The sequence below is a fragment of the Lissotriton helveticus genome, chromosome 2_1 (assembly GCF_964261635.1).
Source record: "Lissotriton helveticus chromosome 2_1, aLisHel1.1, whole genome shotgun sequence".
NCBI lineage: Eukaryota > Metazoa > Chordata > Amphibia > Caudata > Salamandridae > Lissotriton > Lissotriton helveticus.
Genome location: NC_136059.1, coordinates 282,668,235 through 282,690,375, shown reverse-complemented (window position 1 = coordinate 282,690,375; position 22,141 = coordinate 282,668,235). Strand labels below are relative to the sequence as shown.

The following is a 22,141-nucleotide window of genomic DNA, read 5'->3' as shown; positions in this document are numbered from 1 at the left end:
TTATTTTCGGCTATTTCAATTGGTTCTACGTTCGAATACCCCCAAAGACCTGCACCATACAGGGCTACCGATGTACACGTGGCATTATATATAGTCAAGATTTCTCTTATTGTTTTTTTGCCCAGCTTTTTTATAAAAGTCTTTATGGCCATTATAGTTTTTTGGAACAAAAGGGTTCTGGCCTTTACAGCACTTGTCCAAACCCCAGATTCTTGAAACAAAATACCCAGATAAGGGAAGGTAGTGGTATTTTCCAAAGGAACGTTATTTATAAACATTCTTTTCATCTGCTTTCTAGATCTTGTGCCACAGTTCATGGAGAAAGTTTTACTACAATTGATTTTTAAATCTAGACTCAACATGAACTTCTCAAATGATAATATCAGTTTTTGTAGGGCCAAGGGAGTACGTGCCATTAAGACTGCATCGTCCGCATACAAGAGTGCAGGGATAGATCTCTTACCAACCCTGGGCATATCCCTGCACTCCTGCAGAAGACGATGCTCAAGTCCATTTATGTAAAGCAAAAATAGGAAAGGAGCCAGAACACACCCCTGGTGTACTCCGCATCCCACTTCGAATTTTCTGGTACATTCTCCCCCCCTACCATAGCAGACTAAAGCTGTAGCTCCTGAGTATAATTCTCTCAGGAAGCAAATAATAAGATCTTCCACGCCCAGCCCTTTCAGAATTGCCCATAATTTTGTATGTGACACGCAGTCGAACGCCGACGAAAGGTCGACAAAACGTAAAGTACAGATGTTCACCTTTTACCCTAGTGTACTTTTGTTGAACAATCATTAAATTTAAACACTGTTCAACGGTTCCAATGCCCTTCTGGAATCCATACTGTAGGTCGCTCATTATCTCATTTTCCTCTGCCCAGCTCTGGAGTCTTGCCAGGATGATTCTTCCAAGGATTTTTACGGATGAGTCAAGAAGGGAGATTGGCCTATAACAGGCACCATTTTGTCTATCTCCCTTCTTATATATAGGTACAATGACCGAGGTGAACCAAGACGGATTTAAACCCCTTGCAAGTGCTGCATTAAAAAGCTGCAACAGCATGGGGCCCCAGATCTCAGTGTTTGCTTTATATAGATCTGCAGGGATCCCATCAGACCCTGCTGCCTTGCCTCCCTTCGTTGCTTTTACACCCATCATGACTTCATCCAAAGTTATTACCAATTTTTCAACCCCTGCTCCACTATTACCCATAGAAAAAGAATCTATAGTGTGGGATTCATCTTGGGACCTGTAAAGGTTTGAGAAGTGCTCCACCCAGTCCTCCTCAATAATTGCTATCTCCATACGGGCCTTGGAATTATCGAAGAGGAAAGGGGTATTAACGGCCCTCCAAAATGCGGCTGCATCCTTGGACTGTGAGGCCTCGCAGAGGGCTTCTAGAGCCTCCTTTTTTATAGCATTTTTTCTATTATTTAGAGCCTCGTTATATGTTTTCCTCAAACCTCTTATTTCTAGCGGGTCTCGGGGTGACCTGTGAATAGCATGTTTCAAGTCAGTCAATGCCCTTGTACATGCATTGTCGAACCAACTTCTATTGCCCTTTATTCTTTTCTTTGCCTCTACCCGCAGACTGTTTTTAATCTCAGAAGCTATTATATTAAAGTGCTCTATTATATTCTCACTGTGAGACATCTCCCCTAGGCAGATTGCGAAAGTGTCTGAACAAACGTTCAGCAGTTTTGCAAGGAACATTTCTGGAACGACCTTACCCCATTTTAGAGTATACCCATTCTGCCTCCCCAGAGCCACATCAGAAACTGTACCTAGGGAGAGCACATCTTCATGATGTTCAAAGAAAAGGTTTTCAACCTCTATTATTTGGTGCAGATGATCACTTAGGGGTAACTCTATGGTCTTTATCCTGTCGATCTTATGACTAAAACTATTTGAGGTAATGATGAAATCAATAATAGACGATGCTCCTCTGCCAATGAATGTAGGACCGAAGGGAGTAGGTTTTTGGGCTATTTCATTAGCATATCCCAGGTCATACATGAACAATAATTCATTTAGTAAATCCCCGATCAAGGAGTGGTCTAAATGTGTTAGCTTGATATCCTGCTCTAACATTAGGCCACAAATCCCCTGTATACCCTTTGAGCAGAGTGGACAATTAAAATCCCCCCCCCATAAAATTATCAATTCCCTATTGTTTTTGTCGATTTCATGTTGTATATCGTCCCTAAGCATTTTGAGAGTGTTGGGAATTTCATTTTTCGGAATATTATTGTAAAAGTTTATAACAACAACGTTAATCCCTTTCTTAGTGCTTAGGGTTATAACTTGATAGAAACTAGATTTAGGGATAAAATAAACTTTCTCGTACTTAAGCTGGTTTGAAAGGAACGTAATTAAGCCTCCCTTTGCTCTTCCATATTGACCCCCCACGACCGGAGTAAAAAAGCTTCTATAACCATTTATATACACTGGATCAGTAGACCAGGTTTCTTGTAGGGCCAAGATATCCCAATCATTTATAACAGTTTCCCAGGATGGGTTTTTAATTGTATTCCTTAATCCTGCCACATTCCAGAATAGGAGTGTGCAAGATTTCCTAATCTCATTTACTACAAGATCACCCAAGGAATTTTTGCCCAGAACCTTTTCAAAAGGGGAACTTACTCCACAATTATCCCCCTCTTTTAACACCGGGGTGCTTAAGGTCTTACAGCAATCCTCTTCAATGTCACCATGACTCATTTTTGGGACCAATTCTGCCTGCCTGGTAACCTCATTACCCTCCCCTAGCATATGTTCTTTTGGGTTCCTCTTGAAATCACCTGTGGTGTCCCCTGATCCTAATATAGTGGTCTGGCAGGTATCCTTCTTGTGTCAATCCACATATTCAAGGCCTTAGAAGGCGTCAAATCGATTATGGGTTGGTATATTATAAGTGGGTGAAGCAGAACCTCTATTGTCCCAAAAATAATTATTTCCATAATTAGGTCCTGGAGTTGATGGATAAAAATGCCTTGGATGGAAATTAAGTGATCTCTGTATCTGGGAAAAAGGAGTCTGACTGTATCCATATTGGTTAAAGCCAGACCTATTTACAGGCTGCCTTACTGCATCCCTATTTTAAGACTGTTGCACTGGGAAATATGGGTAGAAGTAGCTAAGATAATGAGTGGAAATGGAATCGCTACTTCTTGAATCGTACCAATCCCCAATATGCCTGACAGCTCTGTGGTCTTTAAAATTTACAATATTTACATCCCCTTTCTTATCTTTGGGTCGTGAACCCACCCAGATTGAACGCCTAACATTTAAAATGTCCCCATTAATATGGGCAGGCAAGGGTCTATTATTGCGTAACCAATGGGTCACTTTATTTCTTAAAGCTCGGTGATCTTCCCTGGTGCCCATAGGGAGCTCAGGGACCCCCGCCATGACTATTGCGTAGGGGGCAGCTTCTGGCAGTAAGTCGACTATTCTATGTAAATGCCAGTTTGTGTTATGAAAGTTCCCTGTCCCATTCTCCTTAGTAGCCTTATTTTGCAAAGGCTCTGGCCTTTCTTCCACGATCACATTTCCCCCCCCCTTGGTTGCCTGCTTTACTTAAAGTTTGAATTTCAGGCGCAGGCTTTTTTTTCAACAGAGGGGGTGTCAGTACTTTTTTCGGGAGGGGACCGGTTGGCTTTTTCCCAACTTGATTTGTTTTTATAGAGGGAGTGGAGCATAATGGGACTTGTTTAGATGTTGGTATCGTTAGGGCAGGTGTTCCTCTAGATTTTATGATATTTACCCCCTTTTCCAAATCTGCTAATAAGAGTGTATTTTTTCTACCTTTTTCAGGATAAGATCTAGGTGCGTGTTACACAAGTTAATCTTCTCGAACAGGGGCTGTATTAATGTTTTAACCAAACTTTCAATTTTTCCCAAGAAGCCACCTTCACTAAGGGAACAATGAGTTGTCGTTAGAGGAACCATAGGAGGAGTCGGTGAATCAACCACGTCCACCAGTGTTGAAATGGAACCCCTCTTTTTTTGTGATTTTGACATTGGGGGGTGATATATAATTTGTATTAGGAGGAGATGGAGGAGAGAATCTAGGGGAATTTGATAACCCTTCTTCATCGTAACTGTTATACAGACTCGGCAAGGACACGCAGGTACTAATAGGGGTACTCAACAGGGAAACCTCAGTACTAGAATATTCTGACGCTTCACCTTTGTCCTCCCTGCCTCCAATATTTACTAGCCCAGTATGTACTGCAAAAGTATGTGTTTGGGTAGGCGATGGTAATGTCCCTATGTGCCCCAAAGAGGATCGTTTATCTATCATTGAGTCAGGAGGGGGACCCCTTTTAGGATTAGCTATATCTGCTTTTTTCTGATTGTGCTTCCCCCTTCGTCTTAGTTTTGCTTTTTTAAATATTCTAGCCGAACGTGGGGGAGACGGGACGCGCTCTATTTCCATAATAGGGATATCTAGCCGATCATCCAACCTTTCAGCATGCACCTGGGCTATAGCCGTCACAACTTTCCCAAGAACAGTAGGGGGATTGTAGATCATAGGTGTGTCCACCACTAAAAGTGACACCTCTTCCTGTATCATTTTAGGACTACCCTGGCCTAGGGAAGCCCTTCTATCGTTATTGATCTGGTTGATCTTCTTAATCAGATAATTGTCCATGGGACCTAGGCCAGAAGCAATTTCATCACTTTTGTCATTTTTAGCATTTTTATCTTTAGACATCATACCAACTTGGTTCCACCCACAGTCTAAAAGGTTATTGTAACAAAACAGGCCTAGAGCGATCAGCGCTTTTTGCCTGCGGCAAGTACTTAAATTATGAACTCACAAGCAATACATACATACGGGTCTTCCCTTCAGGACCAAAGTCTATGGCCCAGTCCAGTCTCCTCGGGCCTCTGAGGGCCACAGAGGGCCCACCCTTTGCCAGGGCTTAGCCCGGGGCAGACACTCGCGCGATCCCGCGACGCGGGGGCTGCAGTGTTTTAATAGCGCCTCCGTGCGCCAATCAGGCAGAGTTGTTTCCGGTGGTGGGGCGCTGGAGTGCCTGGGACTTGTAGTCTCCCTCCGCTCTGCGGCTGCGGGATGTCGTGCTGCAGCGGCGGGAGGGAGACGCAGTGAAATTTCAGGAACACCGAGGGGCCAGAGATCCATGGCAAGCTGCTGGCGAGTAAGTGAAGTCCTCAGAATAAGTCAAACAACCCGCTCCACCGAGGCTGCAGTGTTTTAATAGCGCCTCCGTGCGCCAATCAGGCAGAGTTGTTTCCGGTGGTGGGGCGCTGGAGTGCCTGGGACTTGTAGTCTCCCTCCTCTCTGCGGCCACGGGATGTCGTGCTGCGGCGGCGGGAGGGAGACGCAGTGAAATTTCAGGAACACCGAGGGGCCAGAGATCCGTGGCAAGCTGCTGGCGAGTAAGTGAAGTCCTCAGAATAAGTCTAACAACCCACTCCACCGAGGCTGCAGTGTTTTAATAGCGCCTCCGTGCGCCAATCAAGCAGAGTTGTTTCCGGTGGTGGGGCGCTGGAGTGCCTGGGACTTGTAGTCTCCCTCCGCTCTGCGGCCGCGGGATGTCGTGCTGCGGTGGCGGGAGGGAGACCCAGTGAAATTTCAGGAACACCGAGGGGCCAGAGATCCATGGCAAGCTGCTGGCGAGTAAGTGAAGTCCTCAGAATAAGTCTAACAACCCGCTCCACCGAGGCTGCAGTGTTTTAATAGCGCCTCCGTGCGCCAATCAGGCAGAGTTGTTTCCGGTGGTGGGGCGCTGGAGTGCCTGGGACTTGTAGTCTCCCTCCGCTCTGCGGCGGCGGGATGTCGTGCTGCGGCGGCGGGAGGGAGACGCAGTGAGATTTCAGGAACACCGAGGGGCCAGAGATCCGTGGCAAGCTGCTGGCGAGTAAGTGAAGTCCTCAGATTAAGTCTATCATTGTTATCCAGCTTACTCAGTGGGGTGAATCTATTTGTTGTTTCTACTCTAATTTCAGAACCCCATCCTCTCTCAGCGACCCCCCTTCCTTTCATGGAAAGGCTGGTCTATGTAGTCCACTTTGATCTCCAGCCTGGGTTACATCCTTGGGGGATACAAGAAGTCAAGGGGCAGTGCTCTAATATCCCCTGGCCCCAGTTCGGGCCTCCATGAAACAACCTCCCTGAAATGTCAGCCTTTTCAAAGTTGATAATAATGCAGTCACCCTCTCCTAGTTTAGGTCTCCAACCTACCCATCCCACCCGCCTAGCCATGATGATATGAGAGGATACCAATGCCCCACTATCTGACACGTTTTTACGCCAGAATTTTCTTTTACAGTGGAGCGCTGAGGTTTTATCTTCTAGAGGTGTTACCCTTATTAATACCACAACCAATGGAGTAGCCTCAGGGGGTAGGTGTAATCTGCAACTGCTACCGACTTTGCGTATTGATATTTTGCTACACACTAAATGAGATGGGTTCTCCAACCAAGGATGGGGATGAGCTCCCAGGTGAGTTGTACTAATTAACATCATCCTCAGTTCAAAAACTTTCTGGGCTGAACCTTTGTCAAGGTTAGACAGACCAGGATGCTGACTGCTATTACACTCCCCTCCAGCTGACCCCACTCTATGTCTACTTGAGATGGTATTTAATACGTTTTTGCAGCGTGAGTGTTATTGTTTAGACATATAGTATTAAGGTCTGCCAAAAGAGTCTATATTCGGGACCATTTCCAAATCTGCCATTCTACGGTAGTCTCGACAAGTTTAGCTAAGTTCTTGTAAAGCGCCGCGAGTAGGGGTTCAAGGCGCAACTGGATAAGGTTATCCATAGCTATTTTGGATACAGCAAATGATCATGATCCAGAGGCTTTTCCAGAGCCTGCTTTGATGCTGGTTCGTCCATAACAATGCCTCTTTTCTTCCTTTTTTAGCAGGGCTATTCTTTTGAGGGAAGGTGTATCCTCTGCCAGGTTACCCCCCACAATTGGTGAGGGTTCCATAGTTCTTGTTGGAGTATTTTTTTCTTTCATCAGGGCACCCTGCTCGTTATCTTGGTCAGCTACCCCCTCTCCCCCCAAGTATGCATTCATCAGGGACCCAGTAGGTAACACATTTGATACAGTTTTTTTGAATCCCAGACCTAACTTCTCCTCTGCATTTTGGATCTCCTCAGTTAGGGCTCCTACGGCTGTTGTTAAATATGATATAATAGAGGCACAGTTCAAAAGCACTTTTGCCTTGTCTGTATCTGAGTTACACTGTAATTTGCACTCACCCATAATCAGATGGCAAATGACATATACAAGAGGGATGGCCCACCTCCCGTGCCTCGAGCACTGCCTGCTCGGGGACCTAGTCCCACCCCAGCTAATGGAGAAGAGCTGCTGAAGGGGCCTCAAGGTATCCTTAATGTATCCCGCACTGTGTGAGAGTGGAGCTGCATTTGAGGCATCGGGAGGACTGATGTCACCTTCAAAGCCGTGAGCACTGCCTGCTGGGGGACAGAGTCCCACCCCAGCCACAGGAGAAGAGCGGGTGCAGGGGCCTCGGACAGCCTTTCAATGTATCCCATGAACCTGCAGAGTATAGCTTCTCTACACACTTGCAACACTCCCTCTGGCAATTCCCAATGTGCCTCCAGAGCCTCTGCACTCTTTCTAGTAACTTGGGTAGTGAGTAAATGCGGAAAGTGTATTTTGGTAATGGGGGTGCCTCCACTGAGGCTCTGCCCCGTGTCACAACATTTTTGCAACTGCCCAATTCATGAGTGCCCCCAAGTTAGGTGGTACAGCAGCTGCCAGCAATTGTGCTGCCCAGCTGCAAAGGGTTGCAGGGACTTAATCCCCCAAAGGTATGCTCTCTGGGGAAGCCTTGGTGGACCCTTCCCTCCTTTATCACAGCGCCTCGCGGCTGCCCGTGTGACAGTGGCTCAACCGGAGTGAAGTCGGGCTGCCCAGCCCCGGTGGTGAAGATGTCTGCTGTTCCTGGTCTCATCAGGTATCACCGCTCGGTGTGCAGTGGGAGCAGAGGCGCTTTCTCTGGCGGCCCCCAGGGAGCTCTCTCGGCCAGGCCTGGAACTCTCACCTCTCAAGCAGCACTCCTCGCGGCTCCTAGCACCTTCCTCATGGTGCGGGATGCTGGCAGGAGCCCACGTGGCTTGGTTTGGTGTCCTCTCTGGCAGCACATATTGCGGCTCCCCTTCCAGAGGGAGGGGGCTGTGCTGCAGAGGGACTTAGTTGGGTAGCCGATATGAAACCAAGCACATCCCTCATGGTGCGGGCTGCTGGTGGGAGCCCACTTTGCTTTGGCGTCCTCTCAGGCAATGCGTAAATGACCTACAGACACCAGGTGCCCAGTTTTCCCAGCTGTGACTGATCCGTTCATACTGCATGATTATCAACCACTCCTGACCACAAGTGTCTGTTTGGCCCATATAACTGTGACTCGGTGTTCCTTTGGCCGTTACAGTTGTCTGTGATTTAAAAAGCACAGCTTTGATCTTTACCTTTGAAAGCGGGATAACCTTCAAATTACTGATTGGATTTGCAATATTTTGGTAATTTTTTACCTACATTAAGGTGATACATTTTTATAAATCTGTATGGAGTAATTTGCAGTGTATTCATTGGGCTACTTGGTGGGTGTATTGCACAAATACTTTACACATTGCCTCTTAGGGTAAGCCTGCCTGCTCTGCACCAAGCTACCAGATGGTGAGACCCAGTTATCATAGTGTGTTTTTAACTTGTCCTGACTAGAGTAGTGGGTTCTGCTTGACTTTGGTGCCTACTCTAGCCAATCAGAAGCCCCATTTCTAACATTGGTGATCAGCGGTGAGGATAGGACTTGTGTTTGTGCAATACCATACAGTAATTCAGTGTGCTCTGCAACTCTATACTTAGACCAATTCAAACTTATGCTTCCTAATTGGCATATTTCTTGTCTGTCCTTTTGCAAATTGGCATTTTCGCATTTTCAATTCTCCCTAATTGACATCTTTGATTTTTACAAACGTCTGTGGTCTTGCCTGGCAAAATGGCATTCGAACTGACCAACTTGAAGGCCTACACAGTGAACCAGCTCCAGGGATTCCGCCAGGAAAGATGGATGTTACATAAGGGAAGCTCCAAGAAAGCAGAGCTTCCGAAAGCCTTAGCAGCATAGGCAGTGGCCCACCAAGAAGAAGTGAATGAGGCGGATGATTCTGAGCAAATTGGAGGTATTGCCCTGCAGCCTACTAATGTGGGGACTAACATGCTCCCAGGGCTGGAACTCTGCTCTAGAGCAGGCAGCAGTGTTTCAACAAGGAGCCTGTTCTCAGAGGAGTTGGAGGACAGTAGGAAGGAAAGAAAAGTAAGATTGGAGCTGGCCAAGATTTAACGGGAGCAGGCTCTGGCCAGGCTTGAAAAGGAACAGGCTCTTGCCAAGCTAGAGAAGTGACAGGAACTTGCTCGATTGGAGAGCAGACTCTTGAGGAAAGGGGCTGTCCATGGAGGAAAGGAAGATGGCCCATGAGTTCAGCCTCAAAGAGCTAAAGGAGAGCCCTCCAAATGGGTGCCAGCAACACCAATGGTGGGAGCATACCGGCAGTGTCCTTGCACAAGCCCAGAGTCCATATTCCCAAGAATGTGGAGCCCATTTTCAGTGTGGGGATGATGCAGATAAATGATTGGCAGCCTATGAAGTGGCTTTAAGAGTGCAGAGGATCTCAGAGGAGCTCTGGGGAGATAGCCTTTGGCGGGACATGCCCCCAGTGGCAAGGGATACACTCCTTACACTAGAGATTAAGGACTAGGAAAACTTCCCTGCTATGAAGGCCATTTTACTCATAAAGTGTAGTTTGACATCTGAAAAGTACAGCAATGGTCCATGGGTAGTCCCAAGATCACCACACAAACATGGGTGGATTTTATGGATTATGCGAGTAAGGCACTGAAGGGCTGGGTGATGGGCAGCAAACTTGATGACTATGAAGGGTTGTGCACTTAGTTTTTGAAGAAGCACTTACTTGATGGTTGTTCTATAGATCTTCACAAATACCAAGTAGATAGCAAGTTGACTGATCCCAGGAAGGTTGATGAGGAGGTAGATAGCTTGGTGAGCCCCAGGGTGTCCAAAAAGGTATCTAGGGGGGGCTCACAAAAGTGTGGTCAAGATTCCCAACAGAGGAAGAAGAGGGGAAATAAAAAGTTCTTTAAAGGCCTCCAGAATTCCCAAGGGAAAGGGTCTGGGTCCCAGCACCAATCTGGCACCCAGAAGTCAACTTAGCCTTACAAAAGTCAGCAGCCCAAAACTCTCAAGTACCATGAGTGTTGTGAATATGAACACTACAAATGGGATCCCAAGGGTCCAAAAATAGCACACTCTTCTACTGGGGTGCTTGAGGAGGAGTTTGACCCAGTTAATGGGGGGATAGTTGACAGGGCTTACCTTAGGGTCCCTGGATGACAGTGAGTTGGTTCCTATTATTCATGTGCCATCAAATACTCCAAAGTATATGGGTCACTATCAACAGCCATGAAGCGGAGGCCCTGAAGGACACAGGTGCCAACATGACTTTGGTAAGCAGTCAGCTGGTTTCTCCAGAGCAGGTTATTCCTGATGCGTTCTACCAAGTTGTGGTGGCTGACAACAGAGAGGATTGCTAAGCAGTGGCCCAGGATTCATTTGAGTGGGGGGGGGGGGGCGTTCAGGTCTGCTAAGAGTTGCTATAAGCCCTGCCAGGCCTATGGACTGTTTGTTGGGTATTGACCTTGGGCACACTATGTGGAAGGAGCTCAGGGCTTGTGGAGATGTAGTTACCTGAGTGGATCTGTGCTATGACACAGTCCATGGTTGCCCGGGAGGGGGTCTAGAGGGGCTGGAGCCTGACATGAGCCCCTGATTATACCCCCATTGGTGTGGAACTACTCCCCTTGGTGACCTACGTACACCTGCTGAATGGCATGTAGAAGGAGGACCCACCAGGGACCAGTTCTGCAGGGCACAGAGGGAGTGCCCAACCCTTGAAAGCATGATGCCCCAGATCGAAGCCCAAGAAGCAGGTAATGTCTCTGGGAATAAACACATTTACTGGGAGGATGGCCTCCTTCACAGTGAGCCAATGGTTCATGTGCATGGGACAACAAGGGCCCAGGAGGTCCCACAATGATACAGAGCCTTCCTACTGGAGCTGGCTTATGAGATACCCCTGGCAGGTTCTTTGCAAGGCTTGCCCCACATTTCCTTTGGTCCAAAATCAGGCCATCCTCCTATGCTGTGCAGGCCCTGTACAACCTGCCAGGCCAGTGGAAAAACAGGGGAAAAGTTTGAGGATCCCCTGTAACCACTACCCGTTGTTAGCATTAGGACAGGTGGGCATTGATAGTGTTGGTCCTGTGGATCCCCAAACCTCTTCTGGTCATAGGTTTATCCTGGTTGTGGTGGATCATGCCTCGCAGTACCCATAGGCAATTTGTGGTGGCAAGGGCCTAATGGGGATTTTTACCCACATGGGTTACCACAAGAAAGTTCTGTTTGACAGGGGCACTAGCTTTAGGTTTGCATATATGCCGTCCATGTGGAAAGAGTGTGGATTTACTTACAAGTTCTTCACCCCTTACCATCCCCAGACAAATGGACATGATCAGAAGTCTGCCTGAGCAAAAAGTGGGATAACCTCTTACCCTGCTTGCTATTTGCCCACAGTGAGGTACTACAGAAGGGAGTGGACTTTAGCCCCTTTGAGGTTCTGTACGATCAACCTGTTAGAAGACCTCTCAGTTTGGTGGAGGAAGGGTAGGAGAAAGCTCCCAGGGATGTTCCTCAGAATGTAGTGAACTACATGTTGGCCTTTCATAGCCAGATGGCTAAGTTGTGGAAGCAAGCTTCTGACAACTTAGATGGTGCCAAAAGGGGCAGAGGAAAAGGAGAGTGAACCTCTTCCTGACCTCTTAGCCTCAGGGGAGAAAGGTGGGTCTGTGTAAGGATTGATCATTTCTCCTACTTTAACGCCTGAGCAGCAGAGTGACTGTCACTAAGTGCTGGAAAAGAACTCCTCTCTTTTCTTCCTTACTGCTTGGATTCCACACCTGTGTACCCATGATGTGGACACAGGCAACAACCTCCCTGTCAAGAAAGAATCGTAAAGGCTGTCGGATAAGGTGAGGCCAGCTTCAGGAGCGAGGTCTCTCACAATGATGGATTTGGGGATGATAGAACCCTCCAGTAGCCCCTTGTCCAGTTCTATGGTTCTGGTACCAAAAGATGCCTCTGTAGGCACCACACTTGAACTGAGTTTCTGTGTGAATTATAGAGGGCTACATTTTGTAACTGATGCTCATCCCCAGGGCAAAAATAACAGATGATGGACTAAATGCTGAACAAATCAAACATTCACCCCCATTCACAGTCTAGACCCACCCATATGCAAATCAGTAATAACCCTGCTCCCGATGGGAACAGTCTAGCCCGACTGCCAGGCAAGGCCCTCCCTGGACTAGAAACAAGCAATCTCAGACCGGTTTTGGGGTATCACCCCTCATCAGCCAGGCTAGCTTTGTAACTGGTAGTAGAGCAAGCACAGGACCCACGTCTGGGCATACTGTTCCCACTTAGGGTCTGGGCCAGTCATGTGCACTGTGCATGTTCTCCACCCAGGATGGATTACAGCCTGGGTGGATAACATGCACAGCCTTCCAGACCCTCTCTGAATGCTGCACCACAGCGCTCAGACCAATCTCAACACTGCTGTAAGGCAGAGTTGTGATTGGTCAGGGGAGTCTGGGAGGCTGTGTGCTTCCTAGTTCCCGCTGCCTTGGAGAAGAGAAGAGGACGGAGGAGTGCGGCCGCTGGCCTGCTGTATCAAGGTAAGTGTTTCCTCCCCCCCCAAACATTTCCCCCACATCCCCATTTGGTAGCAGCCTCTACTGTGACTCTCTTTTTAGAACAAATTGCTATGGCAAAAAAAACTGCCCAGATTGTGGAGTTTGATTCCAAGATTGCCGGTTGAGAACCAATCTGAAGCATAGAACGAAACCTGTAGGCTCAGCACCACCAGGCAATCACAAGATGGTCGAGAATTCAACTGTGACCCAATACAATCCCAAAAAAGCTTGAAACAACCTGATAAATATGGACCATGTCGTAGGTATGAAGTAGCACTCATATTATACCATCCTAGCATGCACAGCATTTATCAAGAGCACGACTACAACCTAGACCACCAGTGCGATAAAACGATTGAGCTAGTACATGAAGTGAGGACCATTAACTCCGCTTGTTCCACAATGACAGCACCAACTTGGCATGCTCCACGAGTATAACAAGGCAACATATAAACCAGAAGCTGCCTCCTAAACATTAGATACCTTTCAACTTTATAACACGCTACCCATGACTTACCTCATTAAAGAGGCCTCTCTCGGTTTAACCTGAACTGGGGCTGCTACTCTCACTCCTGACCTATATGCTGTATTGTCTGTTTCTTTCAGCACTATATGGAGGATTGTGCAGTATAAAGGTAGCTTTCCACTGACAAAGTAATATGGAAATCACTGACCTGTCATTGCCATGTCAACTATTCCATACTGAGGCACTCCAATTACAGTTTTGCTCACTGATTCACACGCACAAGGACTCAAGCTCAAAGAGCCTAACATGAAGTCCCTGCACCCCCCTGTGACAGAGAAAATTAGATACTGAGTGATTGTTATACTGAAAAATGTGGAAACTGTGCAAATTGGGTAATCAACGGCAAAGATCTAAACAAGCAAAGATCAATAGTGGCTATTTACCATCCTGTCCAGCAAAGTACTGCTCCGTATAAAAACTGAAACTTAACAAACATACCTGACCAGAAGGAGAAAAAGACCAAAGCAACAAGGAAGCAAAGTGTGGGGCAGAAATGAACTAAGGGGCCGATTTATTTCTTGGCGGTAAAAATACTCCTTTACGGTTGTGATGGAGTATCTATACCACCAAGATAATGGTCTGCCCATCAATTGTAGGTGTAGGTGGACCTTAGGGTTAATCACAAAGAAGACCACTTCATCTCTGCTGTGATTAAACTTCTCCGACATCCCAGCAAAGTAAGAGCCATTGGAGGCAAACCTCTAATTCTGCCCATTCAATTTAGATAGGCCGAATTAGATGTCAGTTTTCACTGGCCATTACGGCCCGGAAAACCCTGGTGGTAAGGGTCAGTGATAACTGCTAAATTCTCCACGCCCCATAGGAGAGGGCTCCCAAGGAGAGTGAGGCACATTCTTTTTCTGCTTGGCAGACATTTCTAAATTGGGCAAGCAGGGTAGTCTTAGGCTGGAAGACACTGAGTCCTCCTCCAGGCCAAGAGAGATTACTCCATCTGCCAAAGTATGAATCAGGCCCTAGATCAGAACCCCAATTCTGGAATCCCCTGTCTAAAAGAATTCAGATCCCAAGTCTAATCTCAACATTATCTTACATAAGACTTCAGTACACAACCTACCTAAAGTAGTAAAAGTAATACAGAACTGCTGTGAACTGAGAAGCTGAGACTAAGTGATGACTTTAAAATTTCTCAATCAAGGTGACGGAGGCAAGATCAAGGTTAAATAAAGTAGAAGATGAAAGGCTTCGAATGCAGAAACAAACAGACATCATGTCAAAGAAAATTATTGTCATTGTGAGAGAGATTAATTGGAAGTCAGCAATAGAAGTTGGAATTTAATAATATTGGTCTCCTAGACAAATCAGAAAAAGAAACTAAACCATGCATGACTTTCTTAGAAACACGGATTCTGCAAACACTTGGCATATGCTTTGATAAAAAAATTGAGATAGACAGAACACCTAGAATAACCACAAGGCCCATAGCGTTTTCTAAAAGTCCAAGATCAATGATCTTCTAGCCTCTCTGATACTCATGTACAGAAAGGATAATAGAGCTCATGAGAACAGGGAATGTGATCAAATGAAATGCCATGAAAATATGGACTTCACAGGATTTGAAGATACTGTCTCCAGAAGGAAAGGCTTCTTTGAACTGAGAGGAAACTTGTAATGATCATTCCCTTCTCTTTTGTAGGTCAATACAAACTGAAAATCACCCGTAAGGAAAACACAACTGTCTTCAGTGAACCCACTGACTTAGAAAGCCTTTTAAACAAACTGTCACAATCAGAGACAGGTCACTAAATGCCTGTGCACCGCATTTCAAGTCATGGTAACCTTCATTATAAGCTTACTTTGTAACCTATATGCCATAAGTCTCCCCTAATTTGCTTTTAGTTTTTGCTATACTCTCAAGAGGTACAACATGGAACACCATTTCCCACCATTGCTTCTTAGCTCTCTCATTGTTTTACTAAGCCACCACAGATGTACAAATGAATAACACTGTTTCATTAGCTCTGTTGCTGAGCTCCAACAACCTTAGACTACACAACATAGGACATTTTATAAATAGATATCTACACAGCATATACCCAATACACATTCATAAATATAATTACAAGCTCTTACTAACGAGCAATCTCACCCAACTTACTTCCAGTCTTCCATCCTCTACAGTCCATCAATTTTTATTTAAACCCATACTTAAGACTGACTAACAGGCAGGGCCGGACTGGCAACCGGGCGTTTTGGCATGCTGCTGTGCTGGGTGCTGATGTCACTGTGGTGGGGGCTAATTTCTTTGATGGAGACCTGCGTGTGCTACGAAATAAACAAGGCAAAACGAATTTCGTTCAGCACACGCAGGTCCCCATCAACAAAATCAGCCCCCAGCTCGGCAGCATGCCAAAAGGCCTGATAGCCAGTCCGGCCCTGCTAACAGGAGCAGCCTTTGCAGATAAGAGCGGGGGGTGTTGGGGCCGGGTGTTGGGCTAGGATTTTGACACACGACAGATAGGGAAAATTAATTAATCATCTAATATGCCCTTGAGGTCGTCTGTCGAAATCACCCCCATCCCACCCGGCCCCACCACTTTTACCGGCACGGGACGTTCCTGCCGACTAACCTACCTGGGTCAATTTCCAACAACCCTTTTTCTAATAGGAGTTAGCGACACCCTTTCATGAAATATATGTACTGCTGTCTTTCTTAGCTATCTACATCCATTTGAAGCAAAATACACTTTGTAAGCAACTGTACTCTAACATTATATTGTTAGACTGTGCTGTCTAGATTGTTATACTAGAGGTCTTTCACTCCATTCTAGATTGTTTTTTGCATTAACATATTTACTGTTGTAACTTAATAGAAATATATGAGCTGATCATGTAACACTTTGAATGAATTACTTATATAGGAGTCAGCTCTCCTGTTGTAGGCTGAAATTGTTTTGACTTTCGCCACTCAAAGCCAAACACTTTCTGTCCTGTCCCTTCTCCTCTCTATTTGTATACCTTGTACTCCACTACCTATTTGGAAACCTGGGCATATACTATAGTCTTAAAGTAATGTGATATACCATACTCAGTTCTTTAGTACACAATAAATATAGAACTGACAATCTGTTAGATGTACAAATATATTGTTGATCCCACGGTAACCAACTTTGACACCCAACACCCCACGACTACCAGATGCTTAACAACACAGTGAAGAGTCAAGCTTTAAAAACAAAACCCTAAACCACCTTCTGCAAAGAAGGAAAGTAAATGAGAATTGCCATAAACTATGAGACTACTCTACTTTATTACAAGAAAAAGGATTGGGAGCCCAGAGGACCGGGGTATGCTTAGCCAATCGAACAAGCAATCTGTGAGCTGTCTGGAACATAAAAAAAGCATTTGGGTTTATTCCAGAATTTAAGACACAGATAATGATTTTCTAGGATGTAAGGGCCATGAAGGAATCCAGATACAACTATATAGTTAAGTCACCAAAAGTGTAGGTTTTTTATGATGAAAATTATGTGTAAGATTACAATACGTCAATATTGTTTCGTGCTACTAGAATGATGTCATTGTGGTAAATGCTCATTAGTATTGCTAATCAACTCAACTAAAATCTTGCTTTGTAGGTGCCAAAAGGCTTGTGTTTAAAGGGGGGCAATCACAATGGGCCCGCTGCTACACTGACCCAATAAACCTGTCACAGAGAGCTGCCATCTTCAGTCAGTCGCTGCGTAAGGTAAGGAAGTTTCAAATAAAAATGATTAAAATTATCATAGCTGACACATTGGGCCCAATTCCGATCTCGTTTGGAAAGCATACTGAACGACTCAATTTCAGAATGCTTTCCGTATGACTCGGATCGGGTGAGTCTGACCAAACAAGTACGCTGCATCTGTACGCATCCGGATACAATTTGGTTGTGCTCCAATTAGCTTCAATTGGAGCTTGTGTTCCGAACTTGAACACAGGCTCCCATTGAAGAAAGGGGTTGCTTGGGAAAACTTTGCACCCTGTGGCGGGCACCACATGGTGTCTGCCACACAGTGCATTGGGAAGTGGGAACCCATTGGTACCCCCACGGGCCCGGTGCAGAGGGCCCAGGGTAAAGGGGGGCCTGCTAAAGGCCCCCAAATACGAATTTTGGCAGCCGTTTTGATCCAGGTAAATCGAATCGGAAAGGCTGTCCGAATCGCTCATCGTTCTTGCTTGCTCGGAAACCAAGTCCATATAGCTATACGATTCAACTCTGAAATGGCTTGATCTCTCCGAATGCCTTTCAGAACCGATTCGGTCAGTGCTAATGGTTTCCAGGCATAGTACTTGGTCATTCGGAACTGGGAAGGATTCGGTCAGAAACAAGGGATCTGGATCGGTTTAGGCAAAGCCGAAAGCCGAATCCGATTCAGAGCCCTTCTGTCCGAGATCGGAATCGACCCAATTGTGTAAACAGTATATGAAAATGTCTTACTGACAGAATATCGATCACAAAAATAAAGATGTAAAAAATATTGAGGTAAAAATATAGACTACAAAAATATCAACCCTCTATAACAAAAAGTTAAGTGCAAAGGTATTGAGAAAAAAATATTGTTTATAGTTGTATTGAATATCGATTTTAGAATATTATATTAAACATAAATTAAATACTAACTTTCATTTATAAAAAAATATAATTAAATGTATGTTCTAACAAATACAATGAATAAACTTCCTTTTAAAAATGTAAACACACACACACACATATATATGTATATTCATATATATAAATATCTATGTATATATGAAGCGATACCAGTCGTTTGATGCTAGAAGTAGCAAGTATACAGTTCTCTAATTTTCCCATGAAGATATTTGCATAGGATGGAGCCATCTGAGTGGCCATGGAAGTTCCTTGTATCTGCAGATAGTCTTTACCATTGAATGTAAAATTGTTGGATTTAAGGATGCAAAGTAGGTAAGCACATTTGTTGATGGAGTTTTCACTGTTCTTTTATTAAGAGCTTCAGATAATGCCATAAGCCCATCCTCATGTGGTATATTGGTGTATAATGATGTCACATCAAATGTAGCCAGAAGAGTATCATCATCAAATGTGTAGGTTTGGGATGGAGGTGCAGGTCGACAAATAAAGATAGTCTCTCAGTGGCAGTGTCATTGCCAGAGATGATGGGATAGCCAGGATTGTTCATTTTGTGAATTTTGGGAAGCATATAAAATCTCCCAGGTCTTGGTTTGGGATGAACAAGCATACCTGCTGTAGTTTCATCAATGAGGTTTAAGCTCCTGTACCTTACAACCATGTTCTTAATTTCTTTGTTCAAGTCTTCTGTGGGATCAGTTTCCTAAGGTGTGTAAGTATTGGTACCCGTTAGTTGTCTCATTCCTTCCTCAATATAATCACTTACTTTAATGGCAACCACTGCACCATGTATGTCTGCCGGTTTTATAATGACATCCATTCTCTGTTGAAGGAGGTGGAGAGCTTTTCTTTCTTCTCGGGTAATGTTATCAAAAATCCTTTAAGGTTTTGATTCCTTGATCAGTTTGTTGATGGATAAAATGTAAAACTATAGGATTTCTACCACATTGAGGAGTTCATGATTTGGGATGGCGGAACTTCTTAAATGGATTTTGAAGGTAGCTCGGCAGACCAACATTAGAAATATTGTAAAAGTATTCTGCAAGTCTACATCTTCTCTCGAAGGTTTATAGGTCTCTCACCATGTTGGCCGTATTACGGTCCTTCGGTACAGGACAGAAATAGAGGCCTTTGCTCAAGAGGTTCAATTCACCTGGTGATAGGAGCCCCCCAGTCAAGTCTATAACTGGGTTAGATGTCTGGAAGGTTGTAGCTGGCTGATGCTATGCAGCCTTTTTTGTCTTATAAATTTATGCTGTGTACTCACAGGGCTTTCACTGACAAGAAAATCTTTAAAAATAGAATGATTTATGAAGTGATGGGTTGGTAGAGGAGTTATATGAAATCTAAACATATCTCTTTTTAGTTTTCCAGATTTAATTTCAATGGCATTCCTGGCAGTCATCTTGTTTACTACTGCAATCCTCTGTAGTATGTGTGGCACTTCAGAGTCGCTTTTTGTGTTCTTTAAAAGCTCCAGTTCTTTTTGTAGCTTGGCTTTAAGCATCTGCATTTTTTGAATGGTTACTTTAATTGATGCCAATAGTAGGGCCATTGATGAGTTATGCAGTAAAATATTCCTTGCAGTGGACCATTCACAACTAGTTAGTTTAAAAGGTGGCTTAGGGGGGCGTGGCCAAGATGGCGGCGTGGTAGGACGCAAACTCCGGAACTCCTGCCCGCCGTCCACCACAATTAGCTTCAAACAGCTTACCGGAGGGCCGGAGGTAGCAGAACTTGGCGACGGAGTGTCCTCCTGTTCCATTCCAGACCTAAAGGCCTGCGGCAGTCGGACGGGGACATCTCATCTCACCGTCGTAAGGTGCGGCCCGACCCGGGACGCCCGCAGCAGAACCAATGCCGGCATCTACTCCACCAGCCCTGCTCGACAAACGGATGAAAACGGGAGGCCTCCTCCGTCACAGTCAGGAGCCTGCATCCCTGGCCCCAGAGTCACTGGGGGACGGTGACTCTGTGGGAAGCTGCCGCCACGGACCGCGTGGAGCCCGGAGCACGGCAGACGCCCTTTGGGCCCTGTCGCTGACACGGTGCTGCGGGCGGAGATCAAGGTGAGGCTTCCCCCTCTCCCGCCTCACCCGCTGCGCCTTTGACTTCTGCAGCATTGCGGCCACATGCGGCGAGGAATAAAGCTGCCCGGCTGACCCTGCCATTGAATACGGAGCCTGGGAGATCGCCCTGTCGTGGCTACAAGCAGTTGGGCCTGCGCTTTGGCACGGGCATCAGCCCGCTACAAAGGGACACCTCTTGTGCCTAGATCTGGCCCGTTGCCTCCCAGGACTGTCCACCCAGCATCGCGGTGTCCGCGGACCTTTCGTATCGGGCCTGGCTCCCGCCCCCTTGAGCAAGCGGTGTAGGCTGTGACCGGAGGGGAGACACTGTGATGCCACAGGATTACGACCCCTCCACCCGCCCGTCAATCCAGTGCTGCGCCTACAAAGCAAGTAGTCACTGCACACGACATAGGGCGGCGCGATCGGCTGTCTGAGGCAAGCGGAGGAGGTAGGCGCCTGTTGCGCAGCTTAGAGCTGGCCCCTGTCTGCGGAGCGCTAGGGGGGAATCATAGCACACAACGCTCTGTGTGAGGGATTCCTGGCTCCCCGCGGTGCTGGAACGCCCGCGGACTTCCGGATAGGCCGCTGGGAGGCCCATGGAAACAGCAATACCAATTACGACCCTAGAGACACTGTGCCTTGACCTTGCGGGCCTTCCTTTCTTTCCGGCGGCTCCCTGGGGTGGTGCTGCAACCTAAGACGTGTGCCTCCACCCACATCCGGACTTGCCCTCGCGCTGGGAGCTCTCTGCACTCTAGCAGCAGTGGGTGCCGATGAGTACTGCTCTACGTAAGCAGTGGGCTGTTGAGGCGGCCCACTGAGCGCAACAAGCGGGAAGCGAGCCTGCAACTGTGGTTGCTCCTGGTCTACCATGCTTCCGCTTGCTGGAGAGGCACACATTCGGCTAGTCTCCCTCCCACCTGCCAGGCGGACAACACGCAAGTTGCAGCAGCCCTTACTATGGCGTGGCCCCACACTCCCCAGCTGAAAGGAGCGCTTTCTGTCTGGGTGCAAGTGTAGTGGCTGGGGGAATAAAGACGAGTGACCTGCTCCACACTGCAGCCGAAGGTGATACCTGGAGTGTTTATCTTACACAGGGTGAACGTGACAGCAGTACTCCGGCACAGACCTTCTACCCGGGTTCCCACGACTATGTCCTTGGCCCGGACAAGGAAACAGAAATCTCTTAAGGAGAGCTCAGTCCATCCCCGACATCACGACTGCATCCCCCCAAATGGCGACTATGCAACCAACCCCCAGCACCGGAGACGAGCCTATCACTAAGGCATTCCTGGAATCACTCTTCAACACTCTCAGAGCTGATATACACACGGTGAAGACAGAACTAACGGCCGAGAAGCGGGAGATCCGCCGAGATGTGGACGACATGGGGGAAAGTGTCGCAACTCTGAAGGACAAGAGTGATGCTACAGCGACAGAGGTGGCCATGCTCCAGCAAGAGATCATTCGCTTACAGGATCGACATCTGGATGTTCAGACGCACCTGGAAGACTTAGAAAACAGATCACGCCGGTATAACATCCAGATCCGAGGGGGGAAAATGACAAAGGATACCAAGGATCTCTTTGCTTTTACCATGGGTCTCTTCCGCCATATTTTGGCAGTCCCGCCTAGCACTGAAATCATCCTGGACAGAGCACATAGGGTTGGCCCGCCACCCGCGCCCAACGCCCCTCCAGCAGATATCCTGGTATGCTTGAAAGACTTCAAAACCAAAGAAGCCATACTCACGAAAGCAAGAGCGCTCCACCTTATCTCCTATCAAGGACACTCTCCAGTACTTTATCAAGACCTGGCCTTGATCACTCTGCAGCGTCGTCGGCAATTCCGCCCAGTGACGGAGCATGTCAGGCAACAAAAATGTCATACTTCTGGGGACAGCCATTCCGGCTCATCTTTCGCTTGAATGGTAAGCTTCACCAGATGTGCTCTCTTATTGAATCTTGCCGACTGTTGGGCCTGGCAGTGCCCAGTGAGGAGGATGATCGACAGAGCACTAGTTCCGGGCCTGAGACTACACCGTCGGGGTGGCAACGCCAAAGCAGAAGGTGGTGGATCCGAAAACCTAATAAA

General features: G+C 46.6%; 1 protein-coding gene across 1 annotated transcript in view; it reads left to right on the top strand.

The window, feature by feature from the left end:
* DYNAP (dynactin associated protein) overlaps positions 1-21,237 on the top strand; it is a 102,288-nt gene extending 81,051 nt beyond the window's left edge. Inside the window, exons 6-7 of the mRNA XM_078677750.1 lie at positions 16,963-17,072; positions 21,145-21,237. Coding sequence (XP_078533876.1) covers positions 16,963-17,072; positions 21,145-21,237 — 203 coding nt within the window. The remainder of the gene's footprint in view (positions 1-16,962; positions 17,073-21,144) is intronic.
* The last annotated feature ends 904 nt before the right edge of the window (positions 21,238-22,141 follow it).